Here is a 19452-nt window from a genome sequence, read left to right as displayed (position 1 = left end):
AGCAACTTCATAGAAAATGTTTTACAAAATTCCAAATAATTCTGGAATCTCCCGATGACCCAATCTGCCAACAGCAGGGCAGGCTGGGTCACACACACTCCTCTAACTCTTCATTTTCTAGTCTGTTGGTACATTTCAATGAAGAAAGCAAGTCCTCAAATCATCCTATTCCTATCAGCCCTGGTTCTTAGTCCCCTCACCCTCTCAGTCCCAGAGGTCACTATATATCTATATCTATATAAATATAGATATCTGCTTCCCCTTGAGTTAAACATCTCTAGAATGGGAAAGGTCTTCCACAGAGGTAATTTCCATCCATCTTAGTACTGGTTCATTTACTCTTAATCCATTCCACGGAAAGGTCACTGCCCTTCAAAGCCAGAACATTTGACTGCGATTATGATATTTATAACATGAACTAGTATCAATTCTGACCCATACCCCTCCTCCCGCTGTTGGGTCCTAATAGGGGCCTATTTTCTTTCCTCAGAACTAGAGCGTCAAACCAGAACTGACCAGTAGAAAGTGCTATTGAGTCAGGTCTGACCTTCCTTAAAGAATTAACAGAAAGAAAGTTTTCTTGCAATCCAGCAACAACAAATTAACTTTTGGATACCAGAAGCAACAGAATGTGCTTTCCCCTCAGTTACAAGAACTAACAGAATGTCTAAAGTCCCATGACTTTTCCTGGCTTTCTTGAAACTCACAGAAGGGAGAATGTAAAAGACATAAAGAATGTAAAAGACAATAAATTAGAGGGGGAAGAAAGGGAAAAGGGATCACAATAAGTCTAGTCTTAGTCTTTACGTATATGAAAACTAACATGAAGAGGAAGGTAGACACCACAGAACAATCTTTATTGATAGATGCAAAGTGTAAGAGACAGCTGGGACTCTTATTCCTTCTCATTTAATTATGACATTCCCTGGTTTCAAACTGCCTAATCATTCTAAAAAGCTCTGCTTTTGCTAGCAAGTTAGTGGAGTCCTCCCTAGGTTTGCTAGCCTATGGCTGGAGGGTTTCAGCTCTGCCTGGCCGACTGATGTAAACAACATGTCCCAAGAATTTTAATTGCTGTTTTATTAATGGCCACTTCATTACTATCACACAGAATGGGCTCTGCCAGGGCAGGGGCGCCTCCTAATCACCAACCAACAAAATCCACATAAACCCAGTCCCTTGCCTCAGAGATTAAAGATTAAACAGAACCTTGGAAACAAGGATAATGACTATTGCAGCCTGGCCTAATCCTACCAGCCTACTTACAAGAAACACTGGGGTCCATTTCCCTGCCCTGGCTAGAACTACAGAGAATGTCAGAAGAGCTGTGCCTTCCACATTTGGAGAAATACATAGGGAGAAAGGACCAAAGTTTTAAGCTGCTAGGAGTTTTAAAAGGACACTCATAGAAGTAACTATTACATAACAATTAAGAACAGAAGTAGCTGAGGAGAAAGAAGGAAGAAGTCATAAATCTAGGGCTGAAAGAGACTTTGGAAACCATCTAGGCTAATCCTTTTAGATTTAGAAGCCCAGAGTGTTGAGGGGATTTATCACATAGGTGGAATTTTAATTCACTCCCCTTAGTAATTGCTCTAGCAGCAATTGGAGTGATCTTTCTCATTCTCTTTTTGTTTCATTAACAACCCTAGGTCTGTATATTAGGTATTGCTAGGATTCCTGGTTCAGATCATATTGTTCTGCATTTTCCTACCTCAGAATTTTCCTTATAGATTGACCTACAGATGAAAGTTCTGTTTCTCAAGCTAGGTGACATAATAGATTGCAATGTATGTAGGTGAAAGTAGTACTCTACTGAGGCATTCTAAAATCTAGAGGATTTTCAGAAATTTCTTACCCACTGGGACTACTCCCTGACTGTTTCAGCAAGATGGGGGGTGGTGCAGTGTGGCAGGAGTGAAAGGGCAGGGTGAGGAGTAGGCTTGCATCAGCTATTTTTGGGGGCCTCAGAATGGACTTGGCCTAGAATTAAATCACCCTGCTGGACCTTTCTTTATGCTTCAGCACTACAGTGAACTTTTCATGATGATTATCCTAAAACCTTTCCGCTTACAAATCTAAAAAAATGAGTATCTATTGATGGAATTGATTCCATGGCCCCATAATAATATCTATCATTTCTGTCATATTCTGAGCTTTATAAAATATTCTCATCATGCTAGATCTAGAGCTGAAGGAGAACTCAAAGCCATTGATTAGTATTCCTTGTCTTCCCATCTTCTTGTATTCTACATACAATTATGGTCCTCACAACAACCCTTCAAGTTAGGCATAACAGATATGATGATTACCATTTTACAGACGATAAAATGAAGGCTGAGGTACTCCAAACCTCCCAAAAGAATTCCTTTTCCTTTATATGGGAGATATTTCACTGTATTTTAACTGACTTGAAAGGCAGGCCAAATGAAAAGCCTCAGTGAGCCAACTGATGGAGAAATCCTGGAGTGAAAAGCGAAAAGCAGCAGCTGAGGGAGGACTGGTTACCTTCTCAGCCTAATTCATCCACCCTACCTAGGCTCGTGATATAGAATAAGTACTGCAAAATCAACACTCACTGGCAATCAGGGATGGACAAAACAATTTTTCTTTAAAAACAAAATCTACAAAAGACACTGCTACTTATGATCAACGTAATCTAGGAAGCAAAGACTTCATCCTATAGGTACAGAGATCCCAGAGGTCCTGGATTCTAAGAGGTGGCTTCAAGGACTTCACACTCCATTGATCAAGCCTGAGAAAACAAATGAAGGGTGAAACAGGCAACTAAATTGCTGTTTTGGAATGAACATGGATTGAGGATGGGGAATAGAGAGGGGAACCTGGCACAAACATTCCCAAACCCCCATCCTTTACTTAAAATTTTATTGATATTTTTCTATCATTTTCATTTGTAAATCTCTCATGCTCTTATTACCTTTCAAGCTATTCCCTGAAAGAAAGGATAAAAAAGAAAGAAAAATAAAATCCAGCAAAACCAACCAGGATATAAACTGAGTCTGACAGAATATGTAATACTCCATAGCCACACTTTTCCACCTTTGCAAAAAGAGGGAGGTACATTTTCTCATTTATTCTCAATGACAAACTTGGTCATTATAATTATACAATATTCCAAACCTCAGTTCTACTAAAGAATCACTCTAAGTTCAGACCCTTTTTAAATAACTTTTCTACCAAATGACTAATTTTTGCTAGGGATTTTTTGTTTATTTTGTTTGGGGATTTTTGTGGCCAGGTTGGACAAAATTCCCAGTAATGAAAGCATAGGAAGTATTAACTCAATTCTGACACCTAAAATATCTCCTACTCTAAAGAGCTACTGATCAACTCACTCTGATGATTCCTGGTGTCCAGACTTCATGTGTACATATACAAGAACCACTCATAAGTATAGATCACCCAATGTACTGGCACTGTATATTGGCATCTCACTCAGTGACTAAATAGGCAGAGGGGCTACTGATGCAGTCACAGGATCAACCCAGAAATTCAACCAAAACTGGAGAAATATTTTCAGAGGGTGGACTTCTTGAAAGGCAAAACCTTAGTAGTACTCTGGGGATTATAACAGGATTGACTTTCTCTCCCATCAACCTTTGAAAGCTAGTAGACATTGACTGGCACAACAGAAAAGGAAGGCCTGGAGCACAGATCTACTAGTTAGTAGAACAGCTATGATTTGAACACAGGTTCTCTGACTCTAAACTCAGTGCTCTTTCCACTGTACCACACTGTAAAGAACACTAGTGCAAAATGAAGAGAGCAACACAGGAAATTAAGGAGGAAAAATGGAAATGTTAGCCAAGCATATGGGATTCCTCCCACTTCTAGAGGTGATTCTCAAAATCAGTTTGTGAACTAGGGGAATGGAGATGAATTTAATAACCTGTATTTGGGAGGAGAGAAAGCTCCTATTATCACTACCATCCCCATTTCACCAATAAAGAAATTTCACCAATAAAGAAACTGAGGATTGAATTCTCCTCCTCACCCAAGTGAAACAGACCTTTCCTGAAGTTCTTCTTAGATAAACTTTTATACACTTAGCTCTTCTCAGCAACACAGTAATAAAACCAATTCTAAAAGACTCATGATGGAGAATGCTAATCCAGAGAAATAAGTATGATGTCTGACTATAGACAGAAGCATATTATTTTTGCTTTTTTTCTCTTTCTCATAGTTTTTCCTTTTTGTTCTGACCCTTTTTTTATAATATGACTAATGTGAAAGTATGTTTAACATGGCTGCATATGTATAACCTATATCAGAAAGCTTGTTGTTTTGGGGAAGGGGTATTAAAGGGAGAAAAAAAATTGACAATCAAAATCTTGTAAAACTGAATGTTGAAAACTATCTTTATATGTAATTGGAAAAAATAAAATACTATTAAGCAGAAGGGAAAAAAAGAAACAAGGTTTGCAGGAATTCAGTGCTTGCCAAGATTGCATAGCCAGTAAATATTTGAAACAGAATTTGAACACAGGCCTTCCTGACTCTCAGTCCAGGTCACCAACCACTATGACACTTCCAGACTAAAAATAGCAAAATCAAATATAATGCTTCTTGTATTCTGAGATGATGTACTTCACACAAAGTCCCATCTTCTATAGCTCCCTCACAAACCACAACCAGGTGAGGTAAAAGAAGAATCAGAAAGACCCAGGAATGGATACTATATAGTGGATGAAGAGAGGGAGAAATGACCGTAGATGACATTGCTTCAAGAAAAACAAAGCAAGGTGACACATCTGTGTGCTAGGAGGTCACAGAGTACAGGTCAGAGATAAAAGGAGCACAAGAGAAAATTTTTCAGCAGAAGGAAAGGTGATTGTGCTAAATTCTTGACCATAGATAGAACAAAACCTCCCCTAATGTTTGTGTCAGTTCAAATCCCTTCTTCTCCAGGAAGTCACCTGACAGTAACTAGCCCAAAGAAATTTCTTTCTGAATTTCTTACGGCACTTACTTGATAATTCTTGCTCTAGCTTTATATTGATTTTATTGAAATGGTATTTATCAGCAAATTATCAAAGATATAACAGATAACTCTGATTACTTTTGCACAGACCAGAGCAATGCCCCCAGAGGGAAAAAAAAAAAGAAATGATCCAATAGAAGGAAAACAATTTTTATATCAAATTATCTGATAAGACCTTGGTACCCAAGATATATAAATATTTAACAGTTAAAGAGAGATATGCAGATACACATGTATATGTAACTAAAAGCTAATCCCCAATAAATTAATATAGGATATAAAAAATTTATAAAAGAAAAATTGCAAACTATTATCAACCACCTAAAAGAATTTTCCAAATCATTAATAACAAATATGCAAATAAAAACCATTCTGAAGTTTGCCTTCAAATTTGCAAAAATGACAACAAAAAAAAGTATTTGGATACACAACAGAGGCTCAATAAATACTTGATGACCTGACCACAAAAACTTAATGACAGCACTCTCTTCCCTCCAAAGCTTCTCCTTACCTGCATAAGTATTGGCCTGCTGCAAGAGCTCCGTGCAGGTGTGTACATCTGCAAATGCTCTGATGCCAAGACAGTTGGTGGGATGTAACTGAGACTGGAGAAAATCACAGCAATTTTGCCGGACATCCATTAGTTGTAACAAACTAGCTGCTGGCAGCAGCACCTGAAAGGAAGAAATAAAAGTTGCCAATTGAGATACCCAAGTGGACTCCTGGGATCTCCCAGACCCCAACAAGAAATTAGAGTAATAAAATAAAAGCCTCCATCTCTCTTCATTCTGGACACAGGGCTCTCATCTGAGCCAGAACCAAAGGAACATACCAATCAGTACTCTGCGTCCAAAACTGTCTCCTTCTCCTGTTCTTCCTCCACATTAGGGAGAAAACTGCATAAACTGAAAATATTCACAAAGGAGGCTGGCCCAGGAGAAGAACATACTGGCACTTAAGAATGATAGCAGTAGATGCGACCTTATAAAGAGGATATTTTTTTTTAGTTCAGAAACAAGGCTATAATAATAGATTATTATACTATAATATCCATACCCTTTAATGTAGAGACCCCACTGCTAACCATATATTTCAGGGAAGTCAAAGATTGAAAGAATGATCATGCATACAACAAAATATTCCTAGTTTCTGGGCTTATATTCCAAAGAAATACAAAGAAGGGAAAGGGGCCTGTATGTGCCAAAATGTTTGTGGCAGCCCTTTTTGTAGTGGCTAGAAACTGGAAAATGAACGGATGCCCATCAATTGGAGAATGGTTGGGTAAATTGTGGAATATGAATGTTCTGGAATATTATTGTTCTGTAAGAAATGATCAACAGGAGGAATACAGAGAGGCTTGGAGAGACTTACATGAACTGATGCTAAGTGAAATGAGCAGAACTAGGAGATCATTATACACTTCAACAACAATACTGTATGAGGATGTATTCTGATGGAAATGGATATCTTCGACAAAAAGAAGATCTAACTCAGTTCCAATTGATCAATGATGGACAGAAGCAGCTACATCCAGAAAAGGAACACTGGGAAATGAGTATAAACTGTTTGCATTTTTGTTTTTCTTCCCAGATTATTTTTACCTTCTGAATCCAATTCTCCCTGTGCAACAAGAGAACTGTTCAGTTCTGCACACATATATTGTATCTAGGATATACTATAACATATTTAACATGTATAAGACTGCTTGCATCTAGGGGAGGAGGTGGAGAGAGGGAAGGGAAAAGTCGAACAGAAGTGAGTACAAGGGATAATGTTGTAAAAAATTACCCAGGCATATATTCTGTTAATAAAAAGTTATAAAAAATGATTCTAATTTTTAAAAAATATATTCCTAGTATTATTTTTTATGGCAATGAGGAAGTAGAAATAAAGTGGATACCCATTGACTGGGAAGTAGCTAACAGAGGAAATAAAGGACATAAGGAAATGGAACATTACTAGTACATTAATAAAGAACAGATATAGGGGCAGCTAGAGGGCGCAGTGGATAGAACACTAGCCCTGAAGTTAGGAGGACCGGAGTTCAAATTTGGCCTCAGACACTTAATACTTCCTAGCTGTGTGATCCTAGGCAAGTCACTTAACCCCAATTGCCTCAGGAAAAAAGAAAGAAAAGAAAAAAGAAAAAAAAGAAAAGAAAAGAAAAGGAGAGAACCGATATAAAGAATTCAAAAAAGCAAGGGAAGACATATGAACTGATATTAAATGAAGCATGCAGGCTAAAAATACATACAATATAAGGTAAACAAGATAAATGGAGAAGACAACAACTAAAAAACCTTCCACTAAATGATATACAGTTATAACAACCAAATTTGGCACCAGAATAGAAATGAAAGAATGTACTTCTGAAAGAATGTACTTCTTTTCCCTTCTTTGAAGAAGTGGGGAATTACAGATGCAGAACATTGTATATGCTATCATACTCTGTTGATATCTGATTAATTTTACTGAACTGTCTTTTTTCTCTTTAATTTTTTATTCTTTTATTCTTTGTTACAAGTGACAGCTTGTTGGATAGGAGAAGGAAATGAAGGTGATCTTAAAACAAAAGATATCAACAAAAATAACAAAGGGAAATCCTTCAGATTTTAACCAAAACAAGCCCAAACTAAAGAGAAATATGAGGCAAAACTCAGGGTCATGTGGTCTACTTAGATTTCCAAGATCCCAGATTCCCATGTTTTCTACAGTGTTCCCTGATGCCTTACTCCTGTCCATCCTCCACATAGCTAATCATCTTCCTAAAGGACAAATATGGACCCCATGACCCCTTATCCAATGTCTCCCCCTAACCCATTCAATCAATTCAAGTGGTTCCCAATTGCCTCCAGGTTAAAATATAAAATGCTGCTTGCCTTTTAAAGCCCTTCATAATCTTACTTTCCAATATAATTATATTTTGTAATCCAGCAACACTTGTCTCCTTGTTGTTCCTCACCCATGATAATGCATCTCCCCCACCCAAGTCATTTTCACTGGCTGTCCTCCAGCCCCTTCATCTGCTTCCTGGTTTCCTTCAAGTCTCAATTAAAGTCCTACCTACTATTTGAAGCCTTTTCAGATCCCTCTTAATAAGATTTTTTCCCTTATCTCTAATGTAGCTTGCAGTAGCTTGTTTGTAAGTAGCTGTTCTGCATGATATCTTCCTGATTAGATTGTGAGCTCCTATAGTGTTGGTGGGATTTAGTTTTGGTTTATAAATCTGTATCCCTAGCACTCAGCACAGTTCCTGGCACAAAGTAAGCACTGCATAAATCCTTGTTGACAGACTGTCTGACTCTCAGAGCCATCCCCATCCTATGTGTGTGTTGACAACACTGTGCTAACCCCATTCCCTCAGGATCAAGTAAATAGATAGAAAGCAGAAGCTCCACTTTGATCAGTGATGCTCAACTTGTGATTGAGCGATCACAGTGATTCAATTTGGGAAAGGAGCATGGCTTGGAAATATCTTCCCAAAGAACAAAACTAAAGAGCAGTTTGATTTAAGCCTAGTTTTGTCCCCCTCATTCTCAAAGAGCAATTATTTTCTTCCAATAACAATCTCTTTATTTCTAGGCTGGTGGTTTATGGGCCATTCCCATAACAACTGGAAGTTCTGAGGTCAGCTAACTGTTTCCATGCAGGAGGGCTCTGGTTATGAAAATAGCATCTCTGATTGATTTATTTTCTTAGGTCAGGACATTTATTTTGAAGTTATTCAAATCTTGGTCACTAGTTGTTACCCCAACCACCCCAATCTGCCCCTCTATCTGGGTTGTCCAGGCACCTAGCTCCCTGGCAGCTGACTGACCTCTGACCTATGAGAACACTATCTCTTTTCCCTTCCCTTGTCAGGAGCTTCCAGCTGTTCAGGAGAAAACTTTTTTTAAGTTTTATTAATTTTGAAACTAAATACCAAAAAGAGAATATTCCCAGCACAACATAAAAAGATTCAATATAAAACCATGAATTTTCATTACATAGTTCACTTTTTTTAACCATGTAACAAATATTGTACATAATTTTCAGTTACCCTGCTTTTCTGTGCTTCCTTCTAAATGTTTTTTTTTTTTTTTGTTCTCTGCCTTGTACTTTTTTTTCCTCCATCCATCCATCTCCATCCTCCCTAGAGAAGGCTATCATTAGACACAAATGTAAAACTGTACTATACATATTTCTATTTATCAGTTCTTTCTTTGGAAGTGGAGAGCATCTTCCTTATTAGGTCTTTTTATCACTAATTGACATCTATTATCATCACATTATGGCAACAAAGTCATCATAAAGACTTAATCATAAAGTTAACAATATTGTTATTGCATTCAGTGTTCTCTTAGTTCTTCTTACTCGACTATTATTTCATATAAGTCATTCAATTTTTTTTAATCAACCAGCTTATCATTCTTTATAGAGCACTAATATTCTTTCACAATCATATAACATAACTTGTGTACCTATTCACCAATTGATAGGCATTCCCTTGAGCGCATACATATATATATATATATATATATATATATATATATATATAGAGAGAGAGAGAGAGAGAGAGAGAGAGAGAGAGAGAGAGAGAGAGAAGGAAAGGGGGGGGGTTCTTTTCTTTTTTCCTAATCACCTTAGAAAATATACCTAATAGTGGTATGGCTGGATCAAAGAGTATACACAGTTTTATAAGGTAATTTTGTTTTTGTTGGGGTTTTTTAAGTAATTACTACCTTGTGATATAGTTTAAAATCTAGTACTACTAAATACCCTTCCTTTACATGTATTTTTTTCATTAATTCCTTTGATATTCATGAACCAAAGCTCTACTTCCCCAGTGTTTACCGGAATTAAACCAAGCAGAAGTTCCTTGATCATTCACAAACTAGCTGCTTCCAAAGTAAGATTTTGCTCCCAGGAAATCCTAAACTCCAAATAGAACATCTTGATTATGTCTAGGGAGACAGTGCTTGCCTTTCTTTGGGAACACATGGATTCAAATCTTGCCTCTGACACTTACTAGTTTGGTAGCCTCTGAGCTTCATAGCCTCAGTTTCCTCGACTATAAAATGGGAATAACAGGGCCTACCTCGCAGGATTTTTGCGAGAATCAAATGAGATCCAGTATGCAAACTGCTTTGCAAACTTGATAGTGTCCTATAGATTCCAACTATTGTTTTATTTATTATACAGCTTTTGCTGTATAATAAATAAATTGATCCTCTGCCTTTTCCTCTTTCTCTCTCTCCTATATCCCTATGCCACAGTAGGACAGCCACCAATTAGCAGTGTAAACTTGGGTGTTTTCTAAGTCACTGATTCATTCCAAGTGGACATAGGCAAATCACTGAATCAGTCCCCTCCATCCCCCACTGCTCCATCTCTACCAGGCAGCTATAAAACAGGAAACTCAATTAACCTGTAGGCTTGTTCAACAGATTCCAAAAAAGATTAGTCTTCAGTCCTGCTGGCTAAGTTGGGATATCATTAACTATTTCTACCCCTTTTGTACAAACAGGCTCATGCTTGCACAGAGAGGATAGAGAATCAATCATGCTCCAAACCAAAGAATTGCAACCACCAAAATGTTTCTCATTGATTTGGGATGTGACAGAAACAAAACTGGACAAATCCACTTATTCTCACTAGGACAGCAATGCTCTCAATCACTGAAAGGTAAAATAAGAATGGCCTACCCTATGATGGAATATCAAGCTCAACAAAGGGGGTAGAAGACAGTGTGAAGGGATGTCTTACTGTAATTCAGAAGATATCATGGTGGGAATTAAAAGGTAGGAGATCTAGAATCCAATCCAGATTGGATTCTGTCCTGGATATGTGAGTTTCAGCAAATCAATTCATATCTCTGACCTTTTGTTTACTTATCTACATGAGAGTAATCTCACCTGCCTGGCAATGATTTTGGACAAAAGGACCAGCCTAGCTAAATTCAGAAAGGTTCTTTACTAGGCCAGCCACAAAGATTTTCAAAGATTTTTCAAAAATTTTCAGTCACAGCAATTCTTGAAGACTATTTGAAAAGATGAATTAATGAATCTTCCTTCTGTGTTCTCAGGTTACACTTTAAGGTTCTGAAATTTCTCTAGACAGACCTACTCCTATAGCATTCAATTTCCCTGCTGCTTATAAATCATACTAAGGAAACAAAAATTATAATCTAGCTCTTCATTCTGCCTGAATTTGGTTCTGCCTCTGCCTGAAAACATTCCCTTTGGCTACTTCTAAAAATAAACAGAGCTATGGCTTCTCTAATTGCTTGTTCCCACTGTTTGATCTTTAGATGGTAATTATGAGTCAAAAGCCTTTTCCTTAGAGGAATTTAAAAGGAAATTAGGAGGGGAAAGGATAAGATGTGTGGACTAGACTACTAAAATAACAATAATAACAATAATAACTCATTTTATATAATGCCTTAAGTTTTCCAAAGCCTGTTCTTTACAACCCCAACAAGAAGATATAGAACATGAGTATTATAATTCCTATTTTATCAACTAAGGCCCTACGGGAGTTACGTGACTTGCCTGCAGGACTCAAGCAACCAGACTGATTCCATATTTAGTACCATGGGCTCTCTCTGACTGTAGCATAAACTTCACCTTAGTGTCAAAATGGAACCTAACCTGCATATTCTGAAGGCTGGAAATGGAGTAAAAAGGCTTTATGTTGAGAGCTGAGAAAAAGTGGAACAAAGTACCTAATGACTATCTCCAGCATTTTCCTTCAGTTTTTCTGTTGTCAGCTATAAAATATCAGTACTCTGAAGAGAGGATTTATCTTGATATAAACTTTTTTTTCAATAGTTTCATCTGTGTGTGACTCTTTGGGAATACATTTGGGGTTTTTTGGCAAAGATACTTAGAGGAGGTTGCCATTTCCTTCTCCAGCTCATTTTACACATGAGGAAACTACAGTTAAAAAGTGATTTACTCACAGTCACACTGCTAGTAAGTATCTGAGGCTAGATTTTAAATGAGTTCTTCTGAGTACTCACCTGCATCATCTCGATGACCTATGTGGCACATAGTAAATACTAATACTTCCTATCTATTTTTTGTTTCTTAATCTACAAGGGCTTTCAGAAGATTCTACCTTTTCCTTATATCATAGATCTGGGGCTAGAATGGGCCTCAGAAAATCCCCACATTTTATAGATAAGAATACCAAGTCACACAGGCAATGAGAATGAAAGGTAAGAGTTGAACCTTGGTTGAGTCCTGAGGCAGCACTCTTTCTATCCAACTACACATCTTTCATTAAAACTGTACTGCCCCCAATTTAGCAGCAAGGATACAAATGGAAAAGAAAACCTAGATTGTATGCTTTCCTGTGAAAATGTTCTATTACAGCTCTGCATCAGGCTTGGAGGGGGCTGGTTTATTTTTCAATTAGATTCAATTCAACAAACATTTGTTAAGCACATTAGGTACTATTCTAGGTGCTAGGAAAGAAGAAAAGAGAGGACAGGGCAAGACAGGGCAGGACAGGACAGGACAGGAGAGCAGATGATAAGAGAGCAGAGGAGAGGGCAGGAGAGTAGAAGACAGCACAAGAGAGCAGAAGACAGGAGAACAGAAGACAGGATAGGACAGAATAGGAGAGAATAGCAAAAAAAAAAAAAGGACAGTATGGGACAGGACAGAACAGGATAGGACAAGACAGGAGAACAAAGCACAGAGTGGGAGAATAGAATACAGGAAAGCAGAGGACAGAATGGGAGAGGACAGGAGAGAACAAAACAGGAGAGTAGAGGACAGGATGGAACAGGAGAGCAGAGGACAGGAGAGGACAGGAGGGGACAGGAAAGGACAGGAGGGGACAGGAGGGGACAGAAGAGCAGAGGACAAGAGAGCAGGGAAAAGGACAGGATAGGACAGGAGAGAAGAAAAAAGGACACCACAACAACAGAAGCTATAAAGTTCAAATTATCACCCACATGGCTTTCAGAAACGGAAGTTTGCCTTAGCACAGAAATCATTTTGCTCACTATAACGATAGCATTTTAGTTTTTGGGAATGGACCCTTGCCTGTAAAGTACAGGGACCCTGCCTCTCCCCTTTATTGGCCTTTCCACCATTTTTTTGTGTGTGCCATTCTCCTGCTCTGGCTTTCTGCACCTCCCTGACAAGAAAACAGAGCAGAGGATATCCTGTCACAAAGTTTGTTTCCTTTAGCAATAACAGAAGGAAATGCCTGCCTTATAGTGCACCAACTTCTGGTATCCCAGCAACCACACTCCATCACTCCATTCAGGGCATAGTGGCTGGGCCAGTAATGATGACCACAACCTTGCTACCACATCTGACTGCAAGATAGGGTCAAAGCTATTCAGTCACCTCTGCCAGCATGCTATACTAGGAAGACATAGGATCAAAAACTGTGGTGAAATAGCATGGTACAATGGAGTCATAAGACTTGGCTCCAGCTCTGGTATTACCTATGGATACTGAACAAATCTATAGGTTACATTTTCTCATCCATATATAGACTGAATAATGTCTGAGGGGACAGCCCTAAAATGATGATCCCATAGATGCCCCTCCTTAGTATTTATTAGCTATATAATCTTGGGTAAGTAAGAGCCCAAGGTCAAACAATGTCGTGTTATCACCATTCTTCTGCAACTGCTTTCCTACTCTATTAAATGGAAATAATACTTGCATACCTCATAGGGTTGTTGTAAAGAAAATACTTTTTTTTTTTTTTTAATCATGATTTTACCACCACAGCACCAGCTAAAGCCAAATCACAAAACATTTCTTCATGGAGAAGTAAATGCTTTAATGTTGAGTAAACTACTTAAGTTCTCCAGGGTTTATTTGATAAGGAACAAGTAACTCTCTTAGGTTATTCAACTAAGCTTACTTCAGTTGTTTAGGCTTTATTTGTCCACAGTATTTTTTTCTCTGAACTCTTCATGGCAGGGAATTTTTGTTTTTATATATCCCCAGTCATAGCATAGTTTTAGAGTCCTGCACATAGAAGGCCATTAATAAATGCTATTGAATTAAATTGGAATTAGGTCCTAAGACTTCTATCTTCAGAGATGCTATTAAAATGGTTATATTAACTGGGAGGAAAGGAGGTCCTTGGGGCTTTTCTCCCCATTATCTTATTTTAACCTTTCCAGTAATTACTGTTTATCAATTAACTCAGTCCTCAGGGTCTGACATATAAGATATTTACATATAAGTAAATTTTAAAAGGAGTAGGAAAGGGAATAGCAGCAACCCCACCCCCCAGAAGTAGCACAAACCAGGGGCACTAGAAAAGAGCTGGATATTTTTTTTAAAGAAAATGAAAAGAAATGCAAAAGGGGACAAAAACAACTAGTGCAATTTTGACACTTCCTTGTTTGATTTAATTCTCTATATCTGTCTCTGTTCTCTCTCTCTCTCTCTCTCTCTGTATATATATATATATATATATATATATATATATATATATATATATATATATATATATATATATATATATATATATATATATATATATTTTATATGCTGAAATTTTGGTTTTGCTAATGATTGATAAATTCACAATTTACAAAATAGCTAGATAATATGGAGTCTAGAGTTAAGGGCAATTGAGAAGAATGGCTTGGGATGATTAATGCTCAAGGATTCAGAACCAATTACCTATACTTTCTTTTTGTTTTAAAATAAATTTGGGGTTTTTTAAATTATCAAACATTTTCCCCTTCTACTTCTCTCCATTTAAAGAAAGATACAGAGACAGACACAGAGACAGGTCCTTAGAAATTATCTTACCCAATTCTCTGATTTTACAGACAGGTATACTGACCTTTGCTGTGCCTCCCTCATAACAATACCATGAGCATCCAAAGAAAAGGGTGATGTGGTGAACAAATTTTGTAAATTGTAAAGCATATAAAAATGTGAGCACTTAATCGTGACAAACACACAACAAAAAGTACTCTAGATTTCACTGTCTGACAAAGTATTCTATAATAATAAAATAATAATTATAAAGATCTCCATGTCTAGTACTGAAAGGTTTATAAAGCACTGTTTTACAACAATCCTTTGAGATTGATGATATAAGTACAAATCTCATTTTGCAATTGAGCAAAACTGAAACTCAAATGTGTCTTAACCATAGTTACACAACTAGTAAAAGCCAAAGCTAGAGTCTAAACCCATGTCTCTTACCCCCAAATCTAGATTATTTCGTGAAAGCATAGGAAGCTAGCTGCTCCTCCTCCCCTGGGATTCCAAACCAATGACAGCTATATTCCTAACAACTAAGCTCATTTCTAAGGCCCCAGTTACCTGGACATTTTCTTCTGTCACTTCAATTTCAGCTGTATATATGTAGTCAATCAGCTTACTCAGCGTCTGCCCATCCACATCTTTAATTTCAATCTTCTTGGCTTTACTTTCACTCATGTCACCTATGATTCAAAAACAAAACATGTGTTTGTGGGGCTTTGTTCTGTTTTTTTCCTCATAGTTCTCTGTCCTCTACCATTTGACACCCAAGCTTTCACTTCAAAAACATCCAGATCTCAGATAAAGAGTTCTTGACCTGGAATCTATAAACTTATTTTTTTCTCATATTTTGATAATTATTTCAAAAATTTTAGTTTTCTTTGTAATCCTATGTATTCTATTTCGTGTTTTTTTAAAAAAATTATTGAGAAGGGGTCCATAGACTTTACCAAATTACTTAAAGGGATTGAAACCACAAAAAAGGTAAAGAATCCTTGCTTCTAACTATGACCCTTAAAACTCATCAGATTGTTCCTTTGACCCTTACATTTTGACCTTCACTGCTGCCTTTCAATCTTTTTATTTTCCTGATATTCACTTCCCATAGGTCCATCTTCCCTTGTAAAAGCAAATCTTTGAGTAAATCTACAATGGATTTTTTTTAAGCAGATACTTTGGAGAAAACAGCTCTGATTTCACTTTGGACTTGTGGGACCTTTAATTGACAATACAAAAATGTATGCTTTGGGGGGCCAGAGCTCTGTCATTTTTGTCTTTATATACAATGCCTAGCACAGTTTCCTGGACATGGTACATGTTTAAAGACTGTGAAACTGAATTAATACTTTACTTGTTACTTGTTCATTCCTTGATCATTCAACGAACATTTGTGAGCAGAATACAGCACTAGTCATTGAGGGAAATACTTATATACAACCAGAACCATAGAAACACAGATCAATAGCTAAAAAGGACCTTTTGATTTTACAAAAAAGGAAACTGGGGCAGAAGGAAATTAAATGTCTAACCCAAAATCACATAGATTATAAGCAGATAGGATTCCTACCTTTATGGAGCTTAACTATAATATACAAAAACTATGTATAAGACCTTAGGTTGTAAGTCTCTAGAAGGAAGAACTCACTAGGCAATTCTCTTTGTATAATACCCAGAAATGTTAGTATGTTTAATTGACACTGAGGCTGGCAAACACAGCCATATTACATTCTAGGTGGTGATTTTCTTCCTCAAGGACCAAGAACCATAAACCAATAAACTGTCTATAATACTCCATATGTAGTAAGTAAATTTATCAAAGCCAAAATTCATTCAACAAATGCTGTTTATTTTACAGAGAAAGGGAAAGGCAGAGATCTCTCTGTTATGACTAAAATAAAAAGCTGCTTCACTAGGAGAGAAGAGAAATGTAGAAGCACTTCTATAATCAAGCATATAAAAATAAGAGTACAAAGTGATTGTTTTCTCTCTGTGGAATTCATGCATCTGAGCCAAAAAAAATCAAGTACAGGCTAATGTGTGGGCTACCAATGCCTACCTCTGAGCTGTGCATTCTTCTAAGAATGCTTCCATCAGCCCACAATGTGCAGAATGACAGATTTCTAGATCAGAATGATTCTGGAAGAGTCAAAGATAAACCAACCCAGGCTCCATTTGCCCTGGGCTTCACTCACTGTGAGCTAGATAGGCAAGAAGAGATTCCCTTTTCTTGCCTCTCTGTTCCCTCCCCTCCCCAGTCTCTTAACAAAATAGACTCTGCTGTTTAGTAATACCCTCTATTTTGTCCCCTAGGAAACTCTCTAGTAAAAGGGGAGTGGGAGAATGAGAAAATAAAATAAATCCCAATCAACCAATCAATCAACAAGCATTTTATTATGTGTCTACTATGTTCCAGACTGAGTATTAGGAGCTAGGGATACAAAGTTTTTAATTAATATAAGTATTCTATCATTCACAGAATAAAATGACTTCTTCCTTGCTAGAAAATTATTAGAACCCTATAGTCTTCTCCAAACTACCTGCTCACTCTCAGCAGAAAACATGTTCTCTTCCCTCAGTTCCCCTTCTCCTTGCTTCACATCTCCTCGGCTTTTCATTAATCATCTCATTCCCTCCTATCTCAGAGAAAGAGATGACTCTCCTCTTATGCCTTGGATTCCAACTTTTCCCAATCCTTCCTACACCCTCCAACAACTTCTGCCTGTCCCCCTACACAGTTTCCTTCCCCTATGTCTACAAACATAAGAAAAATTCCCTAATTCTAAAGCAAAAACCAAATAGAATAAAACCTTTCACTTGATTCTAACAAGCCTTTGAGCTGTAATTCCATCTCTCTTCCTCTCCTGTCACTGTCTTGAGCAAGCATGAGCATTGTTTCTACCTCAATTTTCTCCCCAAACTTTCACTTCTAAACCCTTTTCAGTCTGGTTTCTAATCCCTCCAATTTAAAGAAATAATTGTCTCTCTAAAGCCAGTTCACTGTCCCTCAGACAGTTGGAGGCTGAACTATAGTAAAAAACAAAAACTCACACTCTGTCTCCACCCCTCAGCCCATTTGCCATAACCTGGCGGGCCGTATAAACGTCCTCAACAGGCCGCAACTGGCCCAAGGGCCATAGTTTGAGAACCCCTCCTGAGCAGTTAGGTAGCATAGAGTATGGGCCTAGAGTCAGAAAGACTTATCTTCCTAACTTCAAATCTGTCCTCAGATGCTCAATAGTGCATGATTCTGAGCAAGTCATTTAACCGTTTGCCTCAGTTTCCTTATCTGTAAAATGAGCTGGAAAAGGAAATGGGAAACTATTCCATTATCTTTGCCAAGACAATCCCAAATAGGGTTACGAAGAGTCAGACACAACAGCAAACAATAATTGAAACTACACGCAAGGTCTCCTAATCCAGAAATCTAATTGTCTGCTTAGTTTTCAATTCACTCTACTTTCTCATAGATGATTCCTTCTTCCTGGTAACTCCTGGCACTTTTCTGGTTCAGAGAAGTAAGAATTTAGCTCAAAACCCCTCTTCTTGAAAAGGCCTTTCTCCATCCTGACTGCATCACCATTTCTTCACTTCCTTTCTTCCGCACTGTTGGTCCCTTCCCTCTTTCTATAAAGAGAAAGGATTTTCTTTTTTATTGGATTGTGAGCTTTTTAAGGGTAGGGACCATTTGGGAGGCAAGGGTGCTTTCTCTGTCCCCCAGCACTTAGCCCAGTGCCTGGCATATATAGTGGGCAATTAATAAATGCTTGTTATTATGGCCTAAAATCATAAAGATATTGAGCAGAATTAGTTCCTTTTCCACACAATTCTTCAAACACTTTGAAGACTGTGATACTGTCCCCCAATCAAGGCTTCTCTTTTCTCCAAAATATCAATAGTTTCCTAGCCCAATATCCTGACTTCTGTCCTCTCCCTATCCCAGATTCCTTTCTTCATGCTATCAATGCCTTTCCTAAAATGTGGTGATCAGATTAACTTCAGAAGTCTAACCAAAGTGGACTATTATCTTCACCTTTCTCAAGTTTAAATTTCACAATGCAGATTCTTTTTTTTTTTTTTTTAATTTAAGAATTTGCTTTCAGTTCCAAATTTTCTCCCTCCATTGATTCCAGTATTGATTCATATTGAGCTCAGAGTCCACTAAAACCCCCAAATCTTGTTTTCATAGGAACTACTTTCTACAAAAATATAAGACTTCACAATTTATCCCAATTACATTTCCTATTAGATTCAGCCCATCATTCTGGATTCTAACCTTAGAATGTCATTTCTTAGCTATTTCTTGACACTTTGTATTACCTGCAAATTTGACAAGGCAGTCTGGTAAAATGTGATGGGGGAGAAGTGAGGATAGAGAGCTGGACAAAATAATCTCTTAGCTCTAAATCAAAGAGATCATGGTAGAAATAATGCGATCCCAGAAGCCATCACATCCAACCTTCTTATTTTACAGATGAAGAAACTGAGGCTTAGAGAGTTAATTGACTTGCCCAGTTAAAGTAGGGGTCTATTTTTTTAATCCATGCTTTTTCCATGAAATTCTATATCTCTCTAAGATCCTAGCTAACTAATAGGTTCTATCCATACTTGGTACCTACTTTTGAAAAAACTAGAAATGCTTGAGGAAAGAAAATGATAAAAGATTAAGAGAATCTGAAAGTATTAAGAAGTGATGGTGGAATGCATCCAATCATT

General features: G+C 37.5%; 1 protein-coding gene across 8 annotated transcripts in view; it reads right to left on the bottom strand.

The window, feature by feature from the left end:
- The window catches only part of KLHL3 (kelch like family member 3), a 385747-nt gene that overhangs the window by 160413 nt on the left and 205882 nt on the right, over positions 1-19452 (bottom strand). For 7 of the 8 annotated variants that reach the window (XM_074290824.1, XM_074290822.1, XM_074290821.1 and 4 more), the window contains exons 4-5: positions 15301-15422; positions 5514-5676 (exon numbers count right to left, since the gene is read on the bottom strand). In XM_074290824.1, coding sequence (XP_074146925.1) covers positions 5514-5676; positions 15301-15422 — 285 coding nt within the window. The remainder of the gene's footprint in view (positions 1-5513; positions 5677-15300; positions 15423-19452) is intronic. The other variant, XM_074290827.1, reaches the window with a different exon arrangement.

This window comes from Sminthopsis crassicaudata, chromosome 2, assembly GCF_048593235.1.
Source record: "Sminthopsis crassicaudata isolate SCR6 chromosome 2, ASM4859323v1, whole genome shotgun sequence".
NCBI lineage: Eukaryota > Metazoa > Chordata > Mammalia > Dasyuromorphia > Dasyuridae > Sminthopsis > Sminthopsis crassicaudata.
This window is presented reverse-complemented; position numbering and strand designations above follow the sequence as displayed.